Source organism: Ammospiza caudacuta, chromosome 5 (genome assembly GCF_027887145.1).
Source record: "Ammospiza caudacuta isolate bAmmCau1 chromosome 5, bAmmCau1.pri, whole genome shotgun sequence".
Lineage (NCBI taxonomy): Eukaryota > Metazoa > Chordata > Aves > Passeriformes > Passerellidae > Ammospiza > Ammospiza caudacuta.
Genome location: NC_080597.1, coordinates 17,055,556 through 17,077,248, shown reverse-complemented (window position 1 = coordinate 17,077,248; position 21,693 = coordinate 17,055,556). Strand labels below are relative to the sequence as shown.

Genomic DNA, 21,693 nt, shown 5'->3' with positions numbered 1-21,693 from the left:
GGCCACAGCGCCCTGCCACGGCCGGGAAGTCCGAGGGAGGCGGGGGCGGGACGAGCCTCGGACACCCCCGGGTGCCGGGGGCGGGCACCGAGCCCACCCGAGCATCACCTGCGGCCGGGCGGGCGGGTCCCTCCCCGCTCCCCCAGAGCACCTGGTGCGCCGGACCCACGCGGGTGCGAGGAAAAATGGATAAAAAGCATTGCGGCAAAACAAGAGCCCCGCTCCCACCGCAGCCGGACCAGAATGGTGTTAGGCTTGAAAGTACACAAAGATCAAATTTGAAATGACATCCTGTCTTAGGAACCGTTTTATATAGTCCACATTCTACAACAATTGGACACAACTGGAAGCAAACGCTCAGCATGTGCCATTTGTCAGGGCACCGCAATTCCTTGCTGGCTCTATTCAGGTGTGCCGCCTAATTTTGCGGCCATGCGCCCCTTCTGGCAGACCAGCCTGCTTTCTCCTCCTGGCACGTGGCCGGTCAGGTCTGACATCTCGTTTGTGGGAGGATGGAGGAGAAGGGGCCGTGGGCTCTGTGTTTGCCAAGCCACCACCTCCCAGGTGTCCCCGCACTGCTGCTGCCATCGGCACGCTGTGTGCACAGAAACGCCCCAAACCAGACACTCGGTTGGGACCCCACAGAGAGAGTTTGTTATTCCTCATCATTTCACAGCAGCGTGATAAGGGGGCTGTGAAATACACATTAAAAACAGGGCCTGAGGAGTTTCTAGTGTTAGGGTTTGGTCCTGTTTAAGCCCCTGAAGTGATCCCACTGATTTTAACGGGACTGCTGGGTCCCCAAAGTCACACACAACCTTTGTCTGTGCTCCTGCGAGCAGTGTCCCTGTTGGCAGCCCTAGCCCCAACAAAGGAGTGCATTCAAACCAACACAGCTTGGCTCAGGAGCTGCACACCCAGCTTATATGGGACAGATTTGCAGGCTTGACCTGACACAGAGGCAGGACACATCCAGAGCAGAATGTAGCAGAGACAATTTTCTGAGTTTCATTCGAGATTTAACCCCAGCTAATCCCCTCTGTCACCCAGACCCACCCTTGTCCCTCACCTCCAGCTGCTTTTCCACAGTCACTTTGGCAACTAAAAGAAAAGCCCAACAAACAAAAACCAAAATCACCGAGGCTAAGCTTTCCAGTGTGACTGAGCATGAAGTCACCCAAGGGCAAGTGCCAGCAGAAGGGAAGTGGAGGGCACACATGACCAGGCTGGAAAGGCTCTTTTGAATGGCAGTGCACACTTCTGTGAACTTTATTGAAACTCTCCTTTGGAACAATAAATAAATTTCATTTCCTGCTACAACAGTGTGTTGCCTGTAGCAGAGGCTTTTAGACTGCAAATGAGAATTTACCAGGGGTGGGATTAATACCAGTTACAAAACCACTTTGCAAAACTAAATAATTAGCGAGGATGTCAACTGCATTCTCCTGGCATAAGCCACATGAGACCTTTTACAAGTTCAAGCTCCATTTTCAGTTCATCAATAACCTGAATTCATACAAAACCCACACATTAATGTTAATCTCCAACAGGACTAGTAGAGTGGATATTTTCATTTCATAAAATACCTACTGAAATCTTAGATTACACTTAGCATTAAGGCAGTGTGGAAAAAGCATTTTATCCAGTATCTGGGGGAAAAAAGCCCAATCAGTTCTCATACCAGATTTTTTTTAAATGAAATTACAATCAGAAAATGTACTAGTACAAACTTTGAGCAAGAAAGCAAACTGGTTAATTTACACACATGAAACAAATGGTAAATAAAACTTCACTGACTCCAGTGCAACACTCAAGATGTAACCCCTTAAAAGAAAGCGTCTTTTAATAATTGAAATAAAGCCACACAGATAGATCCATTCACCTCTGACTTTGATGTCCTATCTATTTATAAAATGCTTCAATCTATAGCTAAGTAGAAAAAGCATTCAGCCTATTGCAAAGAAAAAAGGAGGTGGAGTTTTTGAGACAGGAGAGCCCGTGGCAACAAAAAGTGAAATCACACTTCAGAAACACCAAAACAAAACCTGGAGCCTTTTAAAGACTCATCAAACAAATAGGGCTCTTCCAAGTAGGAAATGGAGAGCTTCCACGACTGCTTTGATCAGTGTTAGTGTGCAGATTTAACTGGCTAATAGCCACTAACAGGGACACAGCTGCTGCTGCGCAAGGTCAGTGGCCTGCAGCTCAGAGCAAGCCCAGCTACGTGGTTTAAACTCGCCATAATGAATGAAATATCAGCCCTCTGCAGCCAGAAAATTCTCTCTTGTACCTTCCACTCATTACGGATGAAGTTCCTACGTATTTCTATAAGAATATATTCAATATTCCAATAATGAGTGTATTCTCATTTTAAAAATTGCCAGAGCATAAACATGTAATATGAGAGAATTACACTAAAAAAACTAAGCCTTGTTTAAAATCTGTTTTTATTTTCAGCACTGAACTGCTACTTTAATATTTAGCTGAACATTTAAAAGTCTGAATCCACATCTGCTCATTTTAACATTGCTCACCTTTTTGATAGAGGTGTTGCTTCCTTTATTTGAACCTCATAGCACTTTATACTACTTTCAAAATTTTAGACCACCTGAGGTTACTGTTATTAAATATATCACAGAATGACAGTGACATTGAATATATGGTCTCTCTTCATCAGATATTGAAGCAAGGCAAGCCCAGCCACTTCTTAAACCAGCAAATCATTGGTCTTGTTCTATTATAACACCACTTGTACTGACTTTGGAAATAAACTTTAAAGACAGAAGACAGAGTTAATTTTTCCTCCTGGTCTGCCAGACAAATGAATTGTGTTGGGAGTGTGACTGCTGGTGTTTGGGTTTGGTTTGTTGTTTGGGGTTTTTCTGGGCTGGGGGAGTGGGGGGTAGGGTTAATAATGTTATTTATTAAATACTGAGGCAGGAATGTCCCACGTAACTGATGCCACTGATTTGCTTCAGAGTGCCTTCTATTATGAATTCTATTTAACTGAACAGCTTGTACAAAGACCATTTATCCCATGCAGATGTTGGCTCTGGGTTGTGTTTTTTGCTTAACAAGCACAGGATATGCTCAGCACAGCGTCACATCCCTATTACAGTAAAACCATCCAACAGCATTGCAGTTGCTAACAGCAGTTTAGCACTGCTCTCACAAAACACACATCCACTATCTCAACAAGTTTGCTACGGTTGAGAAGCTGTGCAAAAATTCTCCTGGAAAAGATTCCTACTGAAGCTGTGGCTGCAAGTTCCAGCCCTCTTGAAAACAAGACAAGAATAGCAGAACAAAGTATAGTGTACGCTCAAATTCCATAATTTTGGGATTCTTATGCTCTCCCATACAAAGTTTTGGATAATCTTCAAGATACCTGACCAGCTCCTTAATAGTCCCACAAAGCACTCATGGGGTTTTCTTTCCCTGTAACACCACAGTAAAAATTCACACCTTTTCATGTGAGTGCTCACCCAGCCCAGAGAAGGGAGAGCCGATGTGACCTCCCCTCACTTTTCCGTATTTCATCACACATAGGAAAGTCTTGGGACACTTCCCTCAAAGGGCACAACAGGGACAGTTGTTTCTACACAAATACCTGACAAAACCAGCAGGTATTTTGCAAAGGTAGAAGTCCTAGACCTTAGTTGCTACACCTCTGCAAAGACTGGCAGCCAGATCTGTGTGAAAAAAGGCACCGAGTGACAGCAAAGGCACTTATGTTGAAGTACACTTCTGCATTATTGAGGTCAACATTGGAATTTATTTTTAAAGCTTTATTTTCAAATCAAATACATTTATGGCCTTACTATGGCAGCAAACCTGCCCCTTACCTTCTCACAACCTCCCAGTTTCCTCTTCAACTTTCACCTAAGTCCCCTAGAAACTCACTCATTAACAGCACCTGAGAACACCAGATCTTCCAAATATAAAGAGCAATTTCAACTTTTTTATATAAGCTAGAAATTACCCCTGTCTTAGAAGAGGTGATGGAAATATTTGCCATACTTCTGACATGCTACTGCCACCTTCTCCCAGGCTCGTGGGTGCCCTGACACATCACTGAGACCCTTGAAACCTTGTCCCAAAACAATCCTCTCCTCCCCACGCCTCCCTCAGCCCCCAGAAAGGGCTGCAAGCAGTGAATTAAGACCACAGCTGAAGGGACTCTGCCAGCCTGGTGGGCCCTACAGCCTCAGCACTGCTCACATGAAATCAGGAGACCACGAGCGCATTCCAGGTGTGCTGTCTGGGGACACTCCTTGCCACCTTGGTGTCCCTAACAGTGGCATGCCTGAAAAGCAAAAGCATCTTCACTACTCCACAGGTAAACTGATATCCAAAAATGTCCATGTAAACAAGCACCAAGCTTTTGAATCACAGTTCTGACTGCAGGCCTTACTCCATTTATCCTTTCAACTCTGGCCAGAAACACAACCACGAAGAACAAGGATTCAGATCTGCCCAAAGCTCTCCCACTGAACACTATGGCAGCTTTTACTGGAATTCTGATTTCTACCTTATCCACTTGAAGTATCTGGGCCTCTGCAGCAAAATTTAAATGGAAATATATTAATCATACAGTATTCCATAGAAGAAACCACATACAGATGCTTCTTCCAGAGGAATTCAGACATACTTTCTGTACTGGATAGCTTTTGTGCACTTGTGTTATGCCATAAGAAAATGTAACTTTTCAACCTAGTGCAATGCCAGTAGGAAAACAGTGATGCAGGTGGAGCCTCATGGAACATGATTTTGCCCTTGTTATCCTACTGGACAATTCTCTGCTCAGCGGCACAGTGAGAAGATGTGCTCAAAAGTTCTCTTCAGCCTTCAGCAGTTTCTTCCATTCCTCCCTTGATGCTCACAGAGTCTCTCAAAGCTTCATTGTGGCCTGGCTGGTGTGTGGTGAGCACACTGATTTCGGGGCTCTCCCTAGGCCTGCTCAACTCAGAACACTGCTGAGCCCTCTCAAACAGCCAGCTGAGCTTAGGGTCTTGTGTCATGATAGAGGATGGCACTTGAGCAGCCTTGAGTAAACACAGTGTGCACAAAAGAGAGCTCTCAAGGCTGCAGAATGCAGCTAACTTTGAACTACTACAAGAAAAGCCTAAGAGTATTTCAGTATCTAAACATTCACATTAAAAATATTTTTATATGCCAAATTGTCGATAGTGCTGGAAAAAACTATTAACATTTGTTGACATTCTTGACATAGTTTCATATTTTATCTCATGACAACAAAAGAATCATCAAAAATGCTAGGTTAAATATGTACTTGCTGCAGTATCTGTTAGATAAACACACTGAAAAAGTTTTTTATATCAAATTTTGCTATTTGAAACAGCTGACTTCTGTCATTCACACCATTTTCAATATCTGTAAGCCTGGTGCTGCTACTTTTTAAGAGGGGAAGGATGTTTAATCAAGCAGAGCTCTGCAAATCCAGACAGTCCAGTTTGTAGCCTTCATATTTTAGAGAATTATCAACTAAACCAGATTTAGTTAGTGTATTACACCCACAGCAATACATACCAATGCTAAACCAATGTATAAAACTATGTTCTCTTTAAAATGGTAGAGTTTGAGTGCTGACTTGATTTGGAATGAGCTTTCATGGCAGTCCTGACATATTCAGCAAAGTCAAGGAGAGCACCAGCATATCCAAAGCTGTCTTTAGCTGAGCACAAAAGAAATCAGGAGTTTAACAGCTCATGTATTTCTGTTCTGCTCCCCCAGAATCTTCTTTGTATTGTGATTTTAAACCTGACAACACTTGACAACAACAAAAAGTGATACAGGGAAAGGGCACTCCAAGTTCATATTCTCTCAGCATGACCACACAGGGTTGATGCTCATAAAAAAAATCAGTATGCAACTACCTCCAAAGATGTTAGGACCAAAGTAGTGAATAAGTTCATTCTTATAAACTGAATTATACCCCAAGTGATAAAGTCAGAGGTGACTTGGAGATGAAATTAGCATCTCAACAAGTCAGGAGCAAGACACAGAGAAACCAGGCAGTTCCACATGTTTGTATGTCTGGAGTCACTTTTTGCAACTGCTACAAAAAGCTGCTTTTGCAAGACAAATCAACAGCTTTGCTGAGAGCATTAAAACACTCGAAGTTCAGAGCCCTGAACCTTTCAAAATCATCATTTTAGTATTTACTATGCTAGACAGATGACTTGAATTTTTACAGTATGCAATTCAGATTTTAGAAATTTAAACAGAGGTGAATTACAACTGAAATATATTCAAATCAGAACATTGTGATTCATTTAGAACCATTAAAATGGTATCATTTTTGACTTGTAACAGCTTTTTCAAGGACTTGTGGTTGGAGGAAGGAAAGCTGTGCAGACCAATAGAACTCTAATGATACGAACCACATCCAAGAACCAATATCTGACACAACTCTAATACTTCAAGTAAAAACCAACAACTAAAAGCTGCAAGATAGAATCCTACAAACACTCTCCCATCTTTGATAAGAATCAGAGGTACAATGAACCTTTAGAGCATAATTATTTAATGTAGTTTCTTGTGGAGTCCAAGAGGTAAATCACTCAGCTATATATCTGCATTTCAAGGAAAAAGGACCATTTTGAATTATGTTATAGTCTTGATTTCATCTCCAAATTACAATTTCATTCCGTGATGTAAAATATCTCTGTATTATAGAAATCTTATTCCTGCTCCAAACTGAACACCATCACATATCCTGAAAAGAAACAAACAATAAACAATGTAAGCGATCCATAAATCACTAATGAAATGAAATGAAAATCAATTCTCCCTATCCCCAAATTCCAAAGGTTTTAGCTAACATTAGTTTTTTAAAATAAATGCTTTGACACTCTGCCATCCATATGGAGCATTTACATTTCCAAATAAAGCCTATAATTTTGAAATTGCTATTATATATTCACATTGCCCACAGAAACAATCCTCCTGTATGAAAGACTGGTTATCTCACACAATATTCACAAACAAGAACAGGCCTCCTGAAGCTTTTTATTGCATATTATAATGTAGGGGGATAGAATATAAGAAAATAAAATAAAGATAGAGTAGTGTTGTCATTTATTGCAAGAGTTCTATTATCATTATATTGCAAGGGTTCCATATTGCTAGAGTTTCATAAGTCCTTGATGTTTCTCGTAGGCACCTCCTCTAGGCACTGACTCTTCCTTGTCCTCACAACAGCCAACTGACTCCAGTTCCCCTCAACCAACCAATCCATTCTTTTATAACACTTTTCTGATTGGCTACAGGTGGGGCCTGTTAAAATCAAGCCTGCTCCTAATCTTTAATAATTACCTCACAGCAACTCTTTAGGGGGTAAGATTACTTTCTATATTAACTTTATTTACTTATATTCTATCCCCCTACAGAGTAGAAAGTAATCTTACCCCTAAGGAGTTGCAGCTGGGTTAATTATTAAAGATTAGGAACAGGCTTGACTTTAACAGGCCACAGCTGTAACCAATGAGAAGAAGAGTGCTATAAAAGAGTGGGGTGGCTGGTTGAGAAGGGAACTGGAATCAGTTGGCTGCTTTGTGAAGAGTCAGTGCTCAGAGGAGCACCCCATGAGAAAACACCAAGACAGTATGAAACTTTGGTGATAGGAGAAAACAGTATGGAACTTCTGCAGTAAGATGACAACATTATAATATTTGCTTGATGCAGGATAATTGGTTGCTAACAAATGAATTTGTTCTTCTTTCCTCTTTATAAACTTGTTTTCATTTTTCAAGCAAAGACGCTAAACTAGGTATTTATTAAAGACAGCAAATGAGGTATTTATCCAATCACTTGGGTTTAGAAGGCTTAAGAACACCCCACAAGCTGTTTGAGTGATCACTTCCCCACAAGAAATGAAGCTGCTGCACAGCTATTTGCACATATCAACAGCTGCTCTCAAGATAAATGAACTGTGGCACTTGGGAAGCGAAGTCTTCACCCAACTGTGCAACCAAGGTGAATAAAACAGGCTGGGAAAGCAGCAAGATGTCTCTGTTGGTATGGACTAAACAAACCCACGAATCACAACTCTCTCTCAGAAAGCAGACTGGAGTGCAGGAGCCTCTGCAGAAGCTGGTGTAGCAAACCAACCTGTCTCCAGGCTGTACTCCCATGGGGAAGCAGTAGTTGAGCTCGAGCCTGGCGATGTTTCCCAGGCGCAGCACTATTCCCAAGCCGTAGGACCAGCGTATGCACTCTGCCAGCCTCTGCAGGTGTGCCCTGGGACCGTCACCTGCAGTCAAACACCAACAGATGAGCAGCACAGCAAGAGAGCAGAACTAGAATTAAAATACTGTGATTTCAGTTGGATTGTTGGCTGCTCTCCATGTCCCACTATAGGGCATCTACTAGCAAGAAGGAGGAAATGAGTATTAAAGACTTCAATGTCTTTACTGCTCCCTTTCAGTACCTGAAGGGAACCCATAGGAAAAATAGAGAGAGACCAAGTGACAAGAGCCTGGAGTGACAGAATAAGGGGGAATGGCTTCACACTGACAGAGAGAAGGGTTAGATTGGATATGAGACAGAAATTGTTCCCTGTGAGGGTGCTGAGGCTCTGCACAGGTTGCCCAGAGAAGCTGTGGCTGCCCCATCCCTAGAACTGTGCAAGGCCTGGCTGGATGTGGCTTGCAGGAACCTGGGATAGTGGAAGGTGCCCCTGCCCAGGGCAGGCAGAAGAACAAGATGAGCTTTAAGGTCCCTTTTAACCCAAACCATTCTGGGACCGTATTCTATGATTCAGTGGGTCTCTACTATTTTTAAGTTGATTGAATTATCTCCCTCCTGTATGGATGTCACCTTTCTTACATCAAATGAGGCAGACATCAAATACCACTATATTCTAAAACTGAATGAAATCATATTGAAAAGTCATACATTAATACACTGAAATGTATCCTGAATAGAGTTAGGGATGGGAGATAAAAGAGTCCCATCAGCTACCACACCCTCTTCTAATGCTACCACTTTTTCTTTAGTTCATCCCAGTAAACACCAGAACCCCACTAAAACATCATCTTTCATTCTCCCTTCAGAATGGTGTAAGATAGCAAGTGTTAGTTACACACTGGTCTGCAAACATCACCTGTTCGTAGACAGTACCATTACCCTCCTGGCTCTCTTTCCTACAAGTTTTGCTGGAAATTATGGAGACAGCTAAATAAACTACTGGCAATCTGTCAAATATATTAGTTAAAAGCAGCAGGTTTTAGACAAACACCAAAATATATGCAGTAAACAAAGTGCCTCTGAGTGAACAGACACAGAACTCTCCTTTTTGCTCTTATGTGAAGAGAAGAGGGGGTTTTTATTCTGTTGAGTCTTACCATAGTTGAGATTGCAGAGATTTCCAGCATTAAGGAAGAAATGTGTTCGGAAAAGGTCTCCAAACCCTCCACGGCCAGGCCGGAAAGGGAGAGGGGTGTAGAGATGCAACCCTCCAGCCCAGTAGGCTTCTCCTCCCAAATAATCGCCTGCTTGGAAAAAATGTTGGAATAAACATTTTAATTTTAATTTACTGTGGAACATATTAAAAGAATCACTTATTAAAGGCACAAAAAATCATCCATAAGTTGTTTTACGTTCCATGAGTTTATATTCCACTTCTACCCTTTACAACTCTTCCCATTTGCTTCCAACTCACTCCAAACTCACCACTATTAGTTTGAAAAATTAGAACTTCCACATTTCTTTAAACCTTCCAAGGGAAGTACATTTTTCTTCCTTCCCTCACCAGAACAGCCTGAGGCATGACAGTTCATCAGAATTATGTCCTGGCCACCTTTGCAATACTTCCCTTTGTAATAAAAATGGGCAATTGATACAACTGAACTATTAATTTCAAAATAGACTGGATATTGAATCCACTGATAACAGCAGAGTAAGGAAAAAAACTGAGGAAGCTCCTGGCCCTCCAAACACCTCTGCTGAGCAGATTATCTTTCTCCCTAAGCTACCTGAACATAACCTGTATCAAACAAACTGTTGCTATAACCATGTTTTGGGAACTTTTCCAGCTTGAAGGTTGCTTACTAATTAAAATGACACACTGGAAGTGTGCAAGTTTGAACGCACACATGGTTGATAACATTAGTAATTAATCACAGCTTAACTAAGAACTACCTGGCTTTATCCCATTGAGAACTGATCTGTAAACAACATATTTTGATATATTGATATTTTGATATTTGAGAAGCCATAACACTTCTCAAAAGTAGAGAATGAGTGTAACTATTTTCAGGCTATACAAAGTTTAAGGATTCTCTGTGACACACTAATATTTACACTATTGTTCAGAGAAGGGGGACTTAAAAGTGTCAGACCTTCACTCTGGGGTCCAATGCTGTACATACTGAATCCACGCACACTTGTTGGTCCACCAAGGTAAAACCTAGTGAATAGAGATAAATTTACTTTAATGCTTCACCTAAAGGTGACTTTGCAACAGCTTTAGTAATGTGATCTTTAAACACCAGCATCAGAAGGCAAAATTTGCTACAGAGTGAACAGAGTCAAAATATGGCTTTGTGTCTGAATAAACCTATGCTTGTTACAGAATTTTGCAGGTGGTAAATACCATTTTGCAACCAGAAATATGGGCAGGCAGAGCTACTACACAGCCATTTATAAATTTTTACCAGCCCAATATGAAAATGGCTTGAGTAGGAACATGCAATTACAGCTAACTGCAAACATTTTATTCTCCTCAAAACTACTACTGTTTTTCTCTTGTGCAGAGTTTTCTATATACAACACCTCTGTTGACTGGGGAAAAAACCCCAAACATTTAAAAAACTTGCCTGTCAGCTATACTGGATGGCTTGTCTCCAATAGGTACCAGCATTCCACCCCATAATGATGCTGAAACAACCTTTGGAGAGAAAAACAAGTTGCTTATTAGTACCTATTCCTCTGGCAGAGCTCCCATCAGTCTCCCAGAGTTACAGCTGCTCACATCCTTTGGACATCACAGCCTGTATGTCAGATTTGCAACAGGATTTTCAAGAAATTCTTGATGGCTGCTGCCCTCTTTCTTTTATGCAGTGTTGTGCCTTGAAAATGTTAATATAGCACAATTGAACCAAATGCTACTTCCACAACACCTTAAGGGAGCACTCAACCTCATTGTCTTGAGAACCTCATTGTCAACCTCTTGTCTTGAGAATTTTCATGTCCTGAATTAAGACAACACTGCTGCCATCAATTATTCCTGGCAATTTAAACTCACAGGAGACTGAGTCCAACAAGCAGCTGCCAAAAATGTACAATTATAACTTGTCTGTAAATTACCCTTATAATTACATGAAACCACCTTCTGCGACTCACTATAATGACATCAAATAAACTACAGAGTTATTCTTTATCTATAAAAAGTAATTTTTGCAATTCAAGTCACTGAAATAAACATATTTAATAATTTCCTTGCTGCCTGTGTGCTAGGTGTCACTGATAAACAGTGACATCTATTGTCAGTACCTTTGGGATAGAAATTATTGTAACCCCTGACTTTAAAATCTTCATGATGGAAGTTGCTGTTTAATTCCCCATTCAGCTCTGAGAAGAATTTACTGCACTATCTCCATGTGATAAAAAACTTCTTTCTAAATTCAGTTAGAAATACTCCCAGGATATGTTGAAATTCTTATTACAGTTTTTCAGCATTTCAATTCAAAATCCTACTTCCACCTAATACTAAATCAATGCTGTTGAAATCAGCCTTCCAATTTTTTCCCAATAATCTTATACACAAGAAACAATTACATGCTATCACACCAAGATGAACAGGTATATATTCAACATTTCAATTAAAAAGGAAATTAAACCAAGATTATACAGAATATTCATGAAGGTTTAAAACTTCTAAGTTTTTCAAAAACTTCCAAGATCTTTGAAAAATCCCTTCTAAGGAAGACCGCAAAGAACAGACACAACCAACATCACTTCTGGAAGGAAAAACATTCTTAAGGTTAACTGTGAAACAAGTTCTCTCCAAAATTCCCACTTTTCAAGTGATTCAGTATTCAAGTGATTGTGCAGAGCAGGAACATAAAGTTAAAAATACAGATAGTCCATTTTCCAGAAAACAGAATCAAGTTATCTACTCCAGCCATTTTTCACAATCTTTTTCCTAATCCATAGCAGAAAATAATCGTAAGACACAGGTTTAATAGCTCCAGAAAAACCTCAGGTCAATTACTCAAATATCTTTAAAAAGTTTACCGAATCCCAGAGAAGTTGCTTATTCAACTGAAATTCAAAGTCCTCTTTCAGAAAGCTCACATCTCCACCTGTATAGCCAGCCAACTCCTGCAAAGACATAAATTTATGGAAGTTGCAACAGATATATGTTTCTTTCCTCTAAAAGCCCAGCATGTCTGCATCAGCACAGGAAGTATTTTTCTTTACAAGAAATACAGAAACACTGGCATGGTGAGGCTGCTGATTTTTGGACTGAGCCATGCATGAACCTCTGAGCCTCAGAAAAATGAGCTGCATTTTTTTCTGTTCCAAATATTAAACCAAACTATTGCTTTCCAAGCCATTTTTTAAATGAAGGCAAGACAGAATGGAGCTAGAAAATGCAGCATCCAAAATCAAGACTGTATTTTCCTAGATCTGAGAAGATTTCATCTGCTGAAGAAGGCATGATGCAATTTGTTATGTTCAGTTCTCATTAAGTGACTGAACTAACTCAGTGTTAAGAGGCAGAATCTAACAAATTACACAGTACCTAAACCCTGAATTACAACCACTTTTCTCACTCACAACAGTCCATTGCTGCTTACTTTTAGTTCCAGCGGCATTTTAAATCTGCCTCTAAAGCACTAGAGAAATTAATGCTTCTGAAGTATTACCCACACAGCAGAAAAGCCTGCTTTTAGAAAGGCTCTGACTGTAACAAGAGGGAAAAGCATTTTCTCAGCCAAAATGTTACATGCATATGCCTTGGAAAGTTTTTACCCAGTCTTTCATTTTTAACTCTCAGAAATTATGTAAGGAGCAACAGGACTGCAGCCTGGCAGTCTCTGCATGACAGTGTTAAAAAAAAGAAGGGCTAATTATAACCCACTGAAAGTGTAGTGCAAATACTGTCAGGGGTAGTGTCTCTCAGCTAATAAATAATTTAAGGCTGATGGAGAGGCTGTGCTCTTTGACTAATGGCATACAAATGAAAATTTTCCACCATAAAAATACTTTCATGATTTTAAAAGGCACACTGGGTAAACAGAAAAGGTAATTAGTAGTCTGCATTGTCCCCTAGTCAATTTTAGATTAATTTCTAACTTTAGACTTTTGAACATGAACATTAATTAGATAAATTAAGACTTATTTGAACACACAGATAAACCCCAATAATAGCACAAGTGATTTAAAGCTACCTGATTAATTTTCAGCAAAGCACCTCGTTTTGGCAAGATTGTGGAGTTCCGGGAATCAATTACCATGGCATGCTGAAAAGAAGAAAAAAAATTGGGGTTAGGTTCTCATATCTGTTGAATGCCTCAGAGCAACACCATTATTTTCCTTCCAAAACTGTGCAAACAGTGGAAGACAAGCACAGCTCCAGCTAAGATTAGTACAGCTACATGGATTTGGGAACAATACCCCTGTAGACTGGCTTTGTTTGACATTTACAGGCCACATGAAATGCATACATTTGTATTTTCTGCCATGGCACACACCAGAAACAGAGCAGCAGCCCAACTGCAACCCACCAATCTGCAAAGAGTTTATCTCTTACAGTTTGTAAGCTGTAAGTGAAAGATGGCAAGTGACCAGAAGCTGGCATCAGGGAGAATGTTTACAAAAGGCTGAGGATGAGGAAATTTACTCTTCCTGTCTGCTACACAACAAAGCAATTCTGCAAAAAGAAATGGCAGGTGAGACAGAGGGAGAACAAGCCAAAGCCTAACAGTCAACTATAATTCTCTTAATTCCCTGTTTTCCCTTTGGGCCTCCTGGATTCTCCATGCCAATGACCGGACACAGCAAAAGATGTCTGAAGGAAAATACATTCACTCCAAAGACAAAAAGCTCCTTTGGTATCACTCCTAAGTATGAGATGACTCAAAGTTATGTGTTTTTAAAATACTATAATGAAAAAGCCTTACAGAGAGAGAAGATTTTAGAGAGTGCCCACTTTCCTCTCGAACAGAAAAGGATGCTGTTCTAGCAAGGCAGCCAAGCTCTCTCCACACAACTTCCCACTTCACTGTGTGATTGGTCTTCCAGATGGGAAACTACAATAAAGGATTGAGAAAGTCATTAAAACAATTGTTACAAAATTAAAATAAATATTTTTTATATTTGAGTCTAAAATTCTTCCCAAACTTCTTGAAACAGAGAGAAACCCTTTTCCATTTGAGTTATGCTAATTCTGCTCCAGCAAAGAGAGTCAGATGCACACTAATGAATCCATTCCAAAGAAAAATACCTTGAATTGGGCTGATACAGTAAACTAGGCAGTCAGCTACCTTTCTGAAATGATAATTTTAAAAAAATTGAAGAAAAACATACTGGCATTTTTATATGGCCAAAAAGAGAATGAATTGTAACAAAAAATCCAAGATGCACAACCTCTGTCCTTTTCAAATCACTGACCTCTTTCAAATAAAGACAAGTCAGCCCTGTGCATGAGTGATTCAATTATTCAAAAAGTAAAACAAGTATTTCCAAGAGCCCAACTGAAATCTAAATTAAGCATGTGTTACACTTGTGCTACACTCACATTATATTCTGTTGATATTCCTCTGTCTGTTTCTCGAAGAGAGCTCCAAGGGAACTGTCCAGTTACTTTGTATACATTAGCTGAAAAACTGAAACACAACATTACTGGCAGGTTTGAAAGGGAAACTATTTAAGGTACAGCTCTGAGCAACTACAAAAATTTAAGAAACTAGCTCTGCTACATCATTACCAGGCACTCAGAAAAGAATAGATATAAGTCTTACTCGAGGAAAGATCTTTTAATTGCTTTACATTCCTACACTAAAAAAAGAAGTAGCAAAAACCACATCCCCTACTTTTTTTCAAAGTTTCCAGGCCGTGGTTTGAAGAAGGACAGGCCATATGAAGTCTCTTTTGTTCCATAGGAGAACTGGAAGGTCACCTTTTCTGCACGTCCAAGGAGATTTGGGAACTTCAGCCCAAGTACCTACAGAAAATAAATAAAAAAAACCCCAAAACACTAGACAAACAAACAAAAACCTCCACACACCATAACATTTTATATTGTCTGCTGCCTTGCATCTAAATCATATGCTGAAGACAGGGACATCATGAGAATTAGGAATTAAGATATTTAAAAATACACATAACTGAGTGTGGTTTTTTTCTGTTAGTTTTCTCTCTGCACTGGCAGCAAAAGCCAACAGTGCAAATTACAATTAAACATCCAACTTTTATTGCTGTTTAGTAGCTGCTTACTTAATCTGCACTCTCACTGAGACATCAGTACTGGTATTACTTCCAGCAAAATCTCCAAGCCTGTCTCAAAGCCCCGGAGAACAAATCTTTGGCACAACAAGCAGCTGCCCTGCAACTGCAGACCCTCCCAGTGATCCTCAGGAGAAACCCATGTCAGGGAGGGTTCATCAGAACCAAAGCAAGGGAAAATTATCACTATGGAGCCACTTCCCTGTAGTTTTGTTTTGAGCACCAGGATCCTTTTGCAACTGGACCTGGTGGCACAACACAATTCTATAATTCTCCTGAAACTACTGAAACAGTTTTGCCAATTCTGACACAAATTCCTTGCATCCTTCAGCCAGCTCTTGGCCCTCTGACAGAAAAGATGGAGCAGCTTTCCTACCAACACAGACACTACCACTGTACTATTGTTGTGTGTTCTATTGGAAAAGAATACTAAAAAACTCCCAAATCCTGACTGCCTTGTCTGACAGCTGTTGGAAGCAAACCAGTAACCTGAGCTTTGTAATGATGGTTATTATGCCATAAAAAGGAAAAGGCTTTTAGTATGAAGTACTAGATGTATAAACTTCAGCTGAATTTATGGGATTAGAATAAATAAATCTATTCAACTGTTAAGGAAACATAATCTGGGTTGCCAATATCAGTGTATACAAATCATGCTTTTAGAGCATTCACAAGTTTTACTTCTCTGTGATAAATTAAAATCAAACAGAAGAGGAAGCTGAGCACAAAAAGAGAAACCCAAGCAGCTTTCAGTCAGTTCTGAGCAGCACTGGAAGCAACAGGTAGGATTCCCTGCTGGTTTCCTTCAGGCCACAACACCATGAACTTGGCTCCTGGCAGTGGAGCTGCATAAGCAGCTCTCAACTCACCCAGTTCCAACTCTCCTTGCACATGCAAAACACCATCACCTGAGTCATGTGGGATCATACTCAGGTTAAAAATATCCCTAAGAGGAAAAGGATGAGCCCCTTGATCTGGGTTATCCACCAGCCCCAGGCACAGCTGCTCTGTGCAGTGAGAAGGCAAAAAGGGTGCAGGATGAGCACCTGAAAGCACAACCTGCTCACAGCAGCACCTCTGGTAAAAGCACATTCACAGACCAGCAGTACAGCTGGTGCTTCCTGGGGCAATTGGCAAATATTGTTCATACAAGACTTTAATCTGATGCATCCTTAATTGAGTCATATGAAAACAAGTTCCAAAGTTTGTAGAATTCATGAAAACCTACAGCCCAGAATAATTGATACCACACTAAAAGAAAAAAACAAGAAAAATTTCTAGGTTAAATATAAAGCATTTTGACTGAGAAGAAAAATACTTCAAGTATATCTCATAGAAACAAAATGGCAAATTCCTTGCTAATCTCTCCAGGAGATGAAACATCTTAAAAGTAGCAAGAAATTATTCAAGAAGTTTCAAGAATTAAAAAACTAACATGCTGAGCTGGAATCTACAGCATTGTCCCCCAGCTCAAAATAGGCTCTTGCTGAATGAAAGCCTGGCACAAAGGCCTGACAAAGTCTTAGTAAGGCTGGATCAAGACTGGATCACCAAATTCCTAGCTAGGCTTGAAACTGAAGGTAAGAGGAATATCAAAAGGCATTAGTAATAATCTGAAATAATCCATACCATGCTGCCTTCATTGTTGCCAACCATGGTGTTATAGCTCCCAGTTAACCTTCTCAGTTCGGTTACCTCAAAGGTCACATCCAAACCATTTGGAAGGGCATCATCTCCTAAAGAAATAAATGAAGTGCATGTTATCTCTAAAGAGATATTTTAAAAATTGCAGACAGAAGGTTACTTGAATTATTTGAAAACTGAGTTAAGGCATAATTGGATGTGAGTGCAGAATTTGACTCAATCATAGGATTACTGACTTTAATAATTTCATGTGCATGTGATGTGCAATACAAGTACAGGACACATTTTCAAGCTTTCCCTCACATGTTCCTTGAAACTGTGGATTAAGAAAAGCTTACTGTAATCATTGTAAGTGCTGAAAATTCACTCATTGACATACACATATATTCAAACACATGCAAATAGATTTCCTTCATAGGGATAACTGATGTTGATACATTTGTACCCACAGCACACCCACCTATTCTTCTAAAATACATACGAAGGTATACAAGACTAAGTTATACACACAAAAAACACCCAACCTATTACACAGGGAAATATATATTACAGTTATGAACATAAGAGAATAAAGGTGAGGATAAGTGAGGGAATACACACCTTGGCAGGTATCAATCAGAACATCCACCTGTCTAAAGATTCCAAGACGAAGCAACTTCTCACGAGCTTCATGTGATTTCCTCATCACCTACAGCATGAGAAAAGTTGCTCAGTCACAGAATCAGAGGATATTTGGGATGGAAGGGGCTTTCAAGATAATTTGGTCCCTTCGAGTCTTTCAGGTTAACAAAAAATAATGAGGATAAATTAGTTAAAATGCAGCTAAGTTGTAAAATATTCACAGATGTGCATCTTCAGAACAGAACACAACCACTTTAACACTTGCATCTGCAGAAATAATTTAAATCTAGAGCATCTGGCTCAACACCTTCATACTTTTTGTTAGTTTGCTTCCTAATTACTTTAATAGTTAGAACAGTTACTCAAATAGGTTCCAGTAGCTACAACTTATTTAGGGGGCCCCTGTTCTTGACAGAGGTGCCCCATGTCTGAAGGGAGTTGCCCAAAGCAGGAAAAAGAGAGAAAAAATTTAAATTAATGTCTAAACAGCAAGTCTGTTATTTGTTGCAGCACTTACATCAATGAGATTTTTTGCCTTGAAAACATCACAGATTTCATACATGATGATGTCATCTTTGGTCCTTCCAAGTCCTTCGAAGTGCACATGCTGAACCACCACCTAAACACAACAAATCTTTACACACAAGTACTGGATTTGCATCTAATAACGAGGATCAAGGTCACTAATGCACAAAAATTATTGTGAGAAACCCTGATGATTCCTAGGGCTAATTCCTGCTAACCTACATCATCAGAAATGACTGCTTTCTGAGATTCTGGGACATTGTTCCCATAGCAGAAAAACAAAAGAAAAGAGATTTCTGACACCAAAGTTAACACTGGATGTAGCAGAAGAAACACTGATGGACTGCAGCTGCTGGGGTTGTGGTCATAAATGTTGTTTGGACAAAGAAGCAACTGCAGAAATCACACAAGTAATAAGTACATAAGCCAGAATTATGTAGTTAGTTGTAGTTATTTGCTACTTCTTTTATCAGCTATACATAAACAAAGAATTAAAAGAAGAAAATCAAGCAAGTGTACAAGCCAAAAATATTTAAACTCTGTTAAAACCATCACTACCACAGAAGCAGTGCAGTTTGAAATGCAGCTGAAAATCACTCCCACTATGAGGTATTATACTTTCATTTTGATACATAATCACTTGAGACAATTTTACTGTAAAAATCACAGCACCTTCCACACTACCCAGTACAAACGGAGTCCAGTGATGGTATTTCCCTTATTTTTCCAATCTTTTCAGTGAATTATCATTTTAGGGGTAAATGTCAAAAAAAATCTGCTTCAAATAGTTGTCAAGGATTGGAACAGGCTGCCCAGGGCAGACACTGCCCCTGGGAAGATTAAAAACCAAGAGGATGTGGCACTTGGGACATGGTTTAGTGCTGGGTTAACAGTTAAGACTCTGTGATCTTAGAGGTCTTTTCCAACCTAAACAATTCTATACCAGAGTTTGTAAAAGAGGCTATGCATATTATAACTCGATCAGAAATATTTGTATGACTCTGTGTATTATGTATTATACAACAGCAAAATAACAGCAACCTTCTATTACTGCCAATTGCTGAAAAAACTGCTCTCCAAAAAATTCAAGATGTTGCTCAGGCACTTACATCTTTGTTTTCAAGAATTTCCTGCTTGCTCTCAGGTTCAACTTCAACCAGTTCAGCTTCCTCTCCCAAGGAACCAAAGTCTGGCCCAGCCATTGGAAGAGGCTCCAAACTCTGAAAGCATAAGAGAAAACAGCATTTAATAGGGTACACAGATTTGTGATTGGTGCCTTTTGTAAAGAGAAATACCCATGGTTCTCAACAGTGAGCTCATCCAATCCTAAGGGAAAAAAGCAAAAGAGAACTAAAATGAAAGGAATTTACCAAAACACATGACACCTACCTGCTTGCTGAAATTTTTAATGAAAGCTAAATAGCTTCCACATTGAATGATTTCTGAAAAAAAACTAATTCCAAATTCTTAAAAAAACCCTAAAAGCTCATGCTGTCACTTCTCTAGTTTGGGTTTTAGGAGGCAGAAGACTAGGAATGTCAAACAATAAAATAAAAAGGGTGTTCTCAGAATGTTAGTTTGCTTTGCATGTATTTATTTGCCTTTATATTTCAGTATTTCTTTTATTTTTAGCCTTATTCTTTTCAAATACAGCTCAAGAACCTCGGGTTCTGACCACCAGAGCCAAACACTTTAATGAAACACAGCATGGCTTTATTTATTATACCTGAAAGAGTCCTAAAAGAGGACTTATCAGAATAGCTGCTTTCCTGAATAGTAAACTGCTGTTGCATATCAAAATCCAGTCAAAGGAAGACAGAAGCTTCTACTACTCCCACAAATTTCAGACAAGTGTGAAACACTTTGTATCCACATAATATTATCTAGCAGTTCACACGATAGATGGACACAAAACACAGAATGCAAGCAAAAAATCTTGAAACAGAAATTACATTAGTCATGGTATTTACATACTCTAGAGCCTTAATTGGAGGCAGCTCTCTGCAGCTGTTCTTCAGCCTTAAAACTGACCACTTAGACCTCTGTGTTTCTTCTTTAAGCACTGGTAGATGGATTTGGAGATTTGTGCATATATTCACGATGATTTCAGGCATGAGCCCCTCAGCCCTCTCCAAGCAATGCAAGGCTCCAGCCTCCAAGTCTCACCAAGGGCGCTTCTCTTTGCACTGTGTTTTGTCAGCTGCTTGGTTTGGGGTTTTGTTTGGTTTTGGTCGTTTTTATTCTCTTTTCATTTCCCCAGCCTCGTTCCTGCCAGCCCACCCCCTGGGGAGGTCAGCTTTGCGAATGCCTCAGGAAAGACCGGGAAAACACCCAGGTATTCTATAGGGAGAAAAGTAGTAAGAAATTTATCTCCTTTGGGAGGGTGGTGAGGCCCTGGCACAGGCTGGCCAGAGAAGCTGTGGCTGCTCCTTACATGGAAGGCCAGGCTGGATGGGGCTTGGAGCAGCCTGAGACAGTGGAAGGTGTCCCTGCCCATGGCAGCGGGGACGTGTCACCACACGACCATAGAGGTCGCTCCCAAGCCGTCAGTATCACTGATTCTATAAAATCCCCAGAAATGAGCAGGGAAGGGAAGGCGCCTCTGGGCACTGGCACAGACTCCGACCCCTTCTTTCTGCCCCGACTGTGCCACAACCGGCGGGCTCGGAGGCGCGGAGCGGCTGAGGCGGGACACGGCCCCCGCTCGCAGCCCCAGCCCCGCTCCCGCCCGCGCCGTGCCCGGCCCGAAGGTCGCGGCGGGAAGCGCGGGGCCCTGCGACCTTCGGGCGGCTCCGGGGCGGCTGCCCGGGTCCCACCCCCGGCGGGTCCCGCCCCGGCCGACCCCCAGGGCCCCGGCGCTCACCCGGGCGTGCACGGTGCCCATGGCGGCGGCGGCGCGGGCGCGGCCTCGGCGGCTCCGGCGGACTCGGGGCGCTCAGGGCCGCAGCGCGGGGGCGGCCATGACAGGCGGCCCCGCCCGGCGCCCATTGGTCAGAACGGCGGAAGGGGCGGGGCCAGGGGAGCGCTTCCTGCGGCCGGGGGTCACCGAAACCGGGGAATTCACCCTAAACCCGGGGGTTAATGCCAAACCCGGGGAATTCACCCTAAACACGGGGAGTTAATCCCAAACCCGGGGAATTCACCCTAAACCCGGGGGTTAATCCCAAACCCGGGGAATTCACCCTAAACCCGGGGGTTAATCCCAAACCCGGGGAATTCACCCTAAACCCGGGGGTTAATCCCAAACCCGGGGAATTCACCCTAAACACGGGGAGTTAATCCCAAACCCGGGGAATTCACCCTAAAACCCGCGGGATTCAGTTTAAACCCGTGGGATTCACCCTAGACCCGGGGAATTCACCCCAAAATCGCGGGATTCAACCCAAACACGGAGAATTCAGCCCAAATCCGGGGGGGTTAATCCCA

General features: G+C 41.2%; 1 protein-coding gene across 3 annotated transcripts; it reads right to left on the bottom strand.

The window, feature by feature from the left end:
- Window positions 1-6,524: 6,524 nt before the first annotated feature.
- On the bottom strand, window positions 6,525-21,261 carry SAMM50 (SAMM50 sorting and assembly machinery component). 3 transcript variants are annotated; one of them, XM_058804580.1, is made up of 15 exons: window positions 21,131-21,261; window positions 19,377-19,487; window positions 18,260-18,361; window positions 17,722-17,809; window positions 17,107-17,213; window positions 15,066-15,196; window positions 14,771-14,858; window positions 14,154-14,282; window positions 13,422-13,493; window positions 12,262-12,348; window positions 10,842-10,912; window positions 10,365-10,432; window positions 9,369-9,518; window positions 8,134-8,275; window positions 6,525-6,739 (listed from the first exon to the last, which is right to left on the bottom strand). In XM_058804580.1, exons 1-15 carry the CDS (start codon window positions 21,149-21,151, stop codon window positions 6,694-6,696), a joined length of 1,413 nt encoding a protein of 470 aa, XP_058660563.1. In that variant the 5' UTR covers window positions 21,152-21,261; the 3' UTR covers window positions 6,525-6,693. The 3 variants fall into 3 exon arrangements, with proteins under 3 accessions (XP_058660563.1, XP_058660565.1, XP_058660566.1); XM_058804582.1 differs by having other exon boundaries at window positions 9,369-9,515; XM_058804583.1 differs by lacking the exon at window positions 21,131-21,261 and adding an exon at window positions 20,242-20,259.
- Between the last annotated feature and the right edge of the window lie 432 nt (window positions 21,262-21,693).

Excerpts from the sequence above, each read along its gene's own strand:
- SAMM50 (XM_058804580.1), bottom strand. The coding sequence starts at position 21,151 with ATGGGCACCGTGCACGCCCGG. Across the intron at positions 17,214-17,721 it reads TCTGATTGATACCTGCCAAG|GAGATGATGCCCTTCCAAAT; the intron begins GTGTGTATTCCC and ends TTATTTCTTTAG. Across the intron at positions 14,283-14,770 it reads GAATATCAACAGAATATAAT|TTTCCCATCTGGAAGACCAA; the intron begins GTGAGTGTAGCA and ends CCTTTATTGTAG.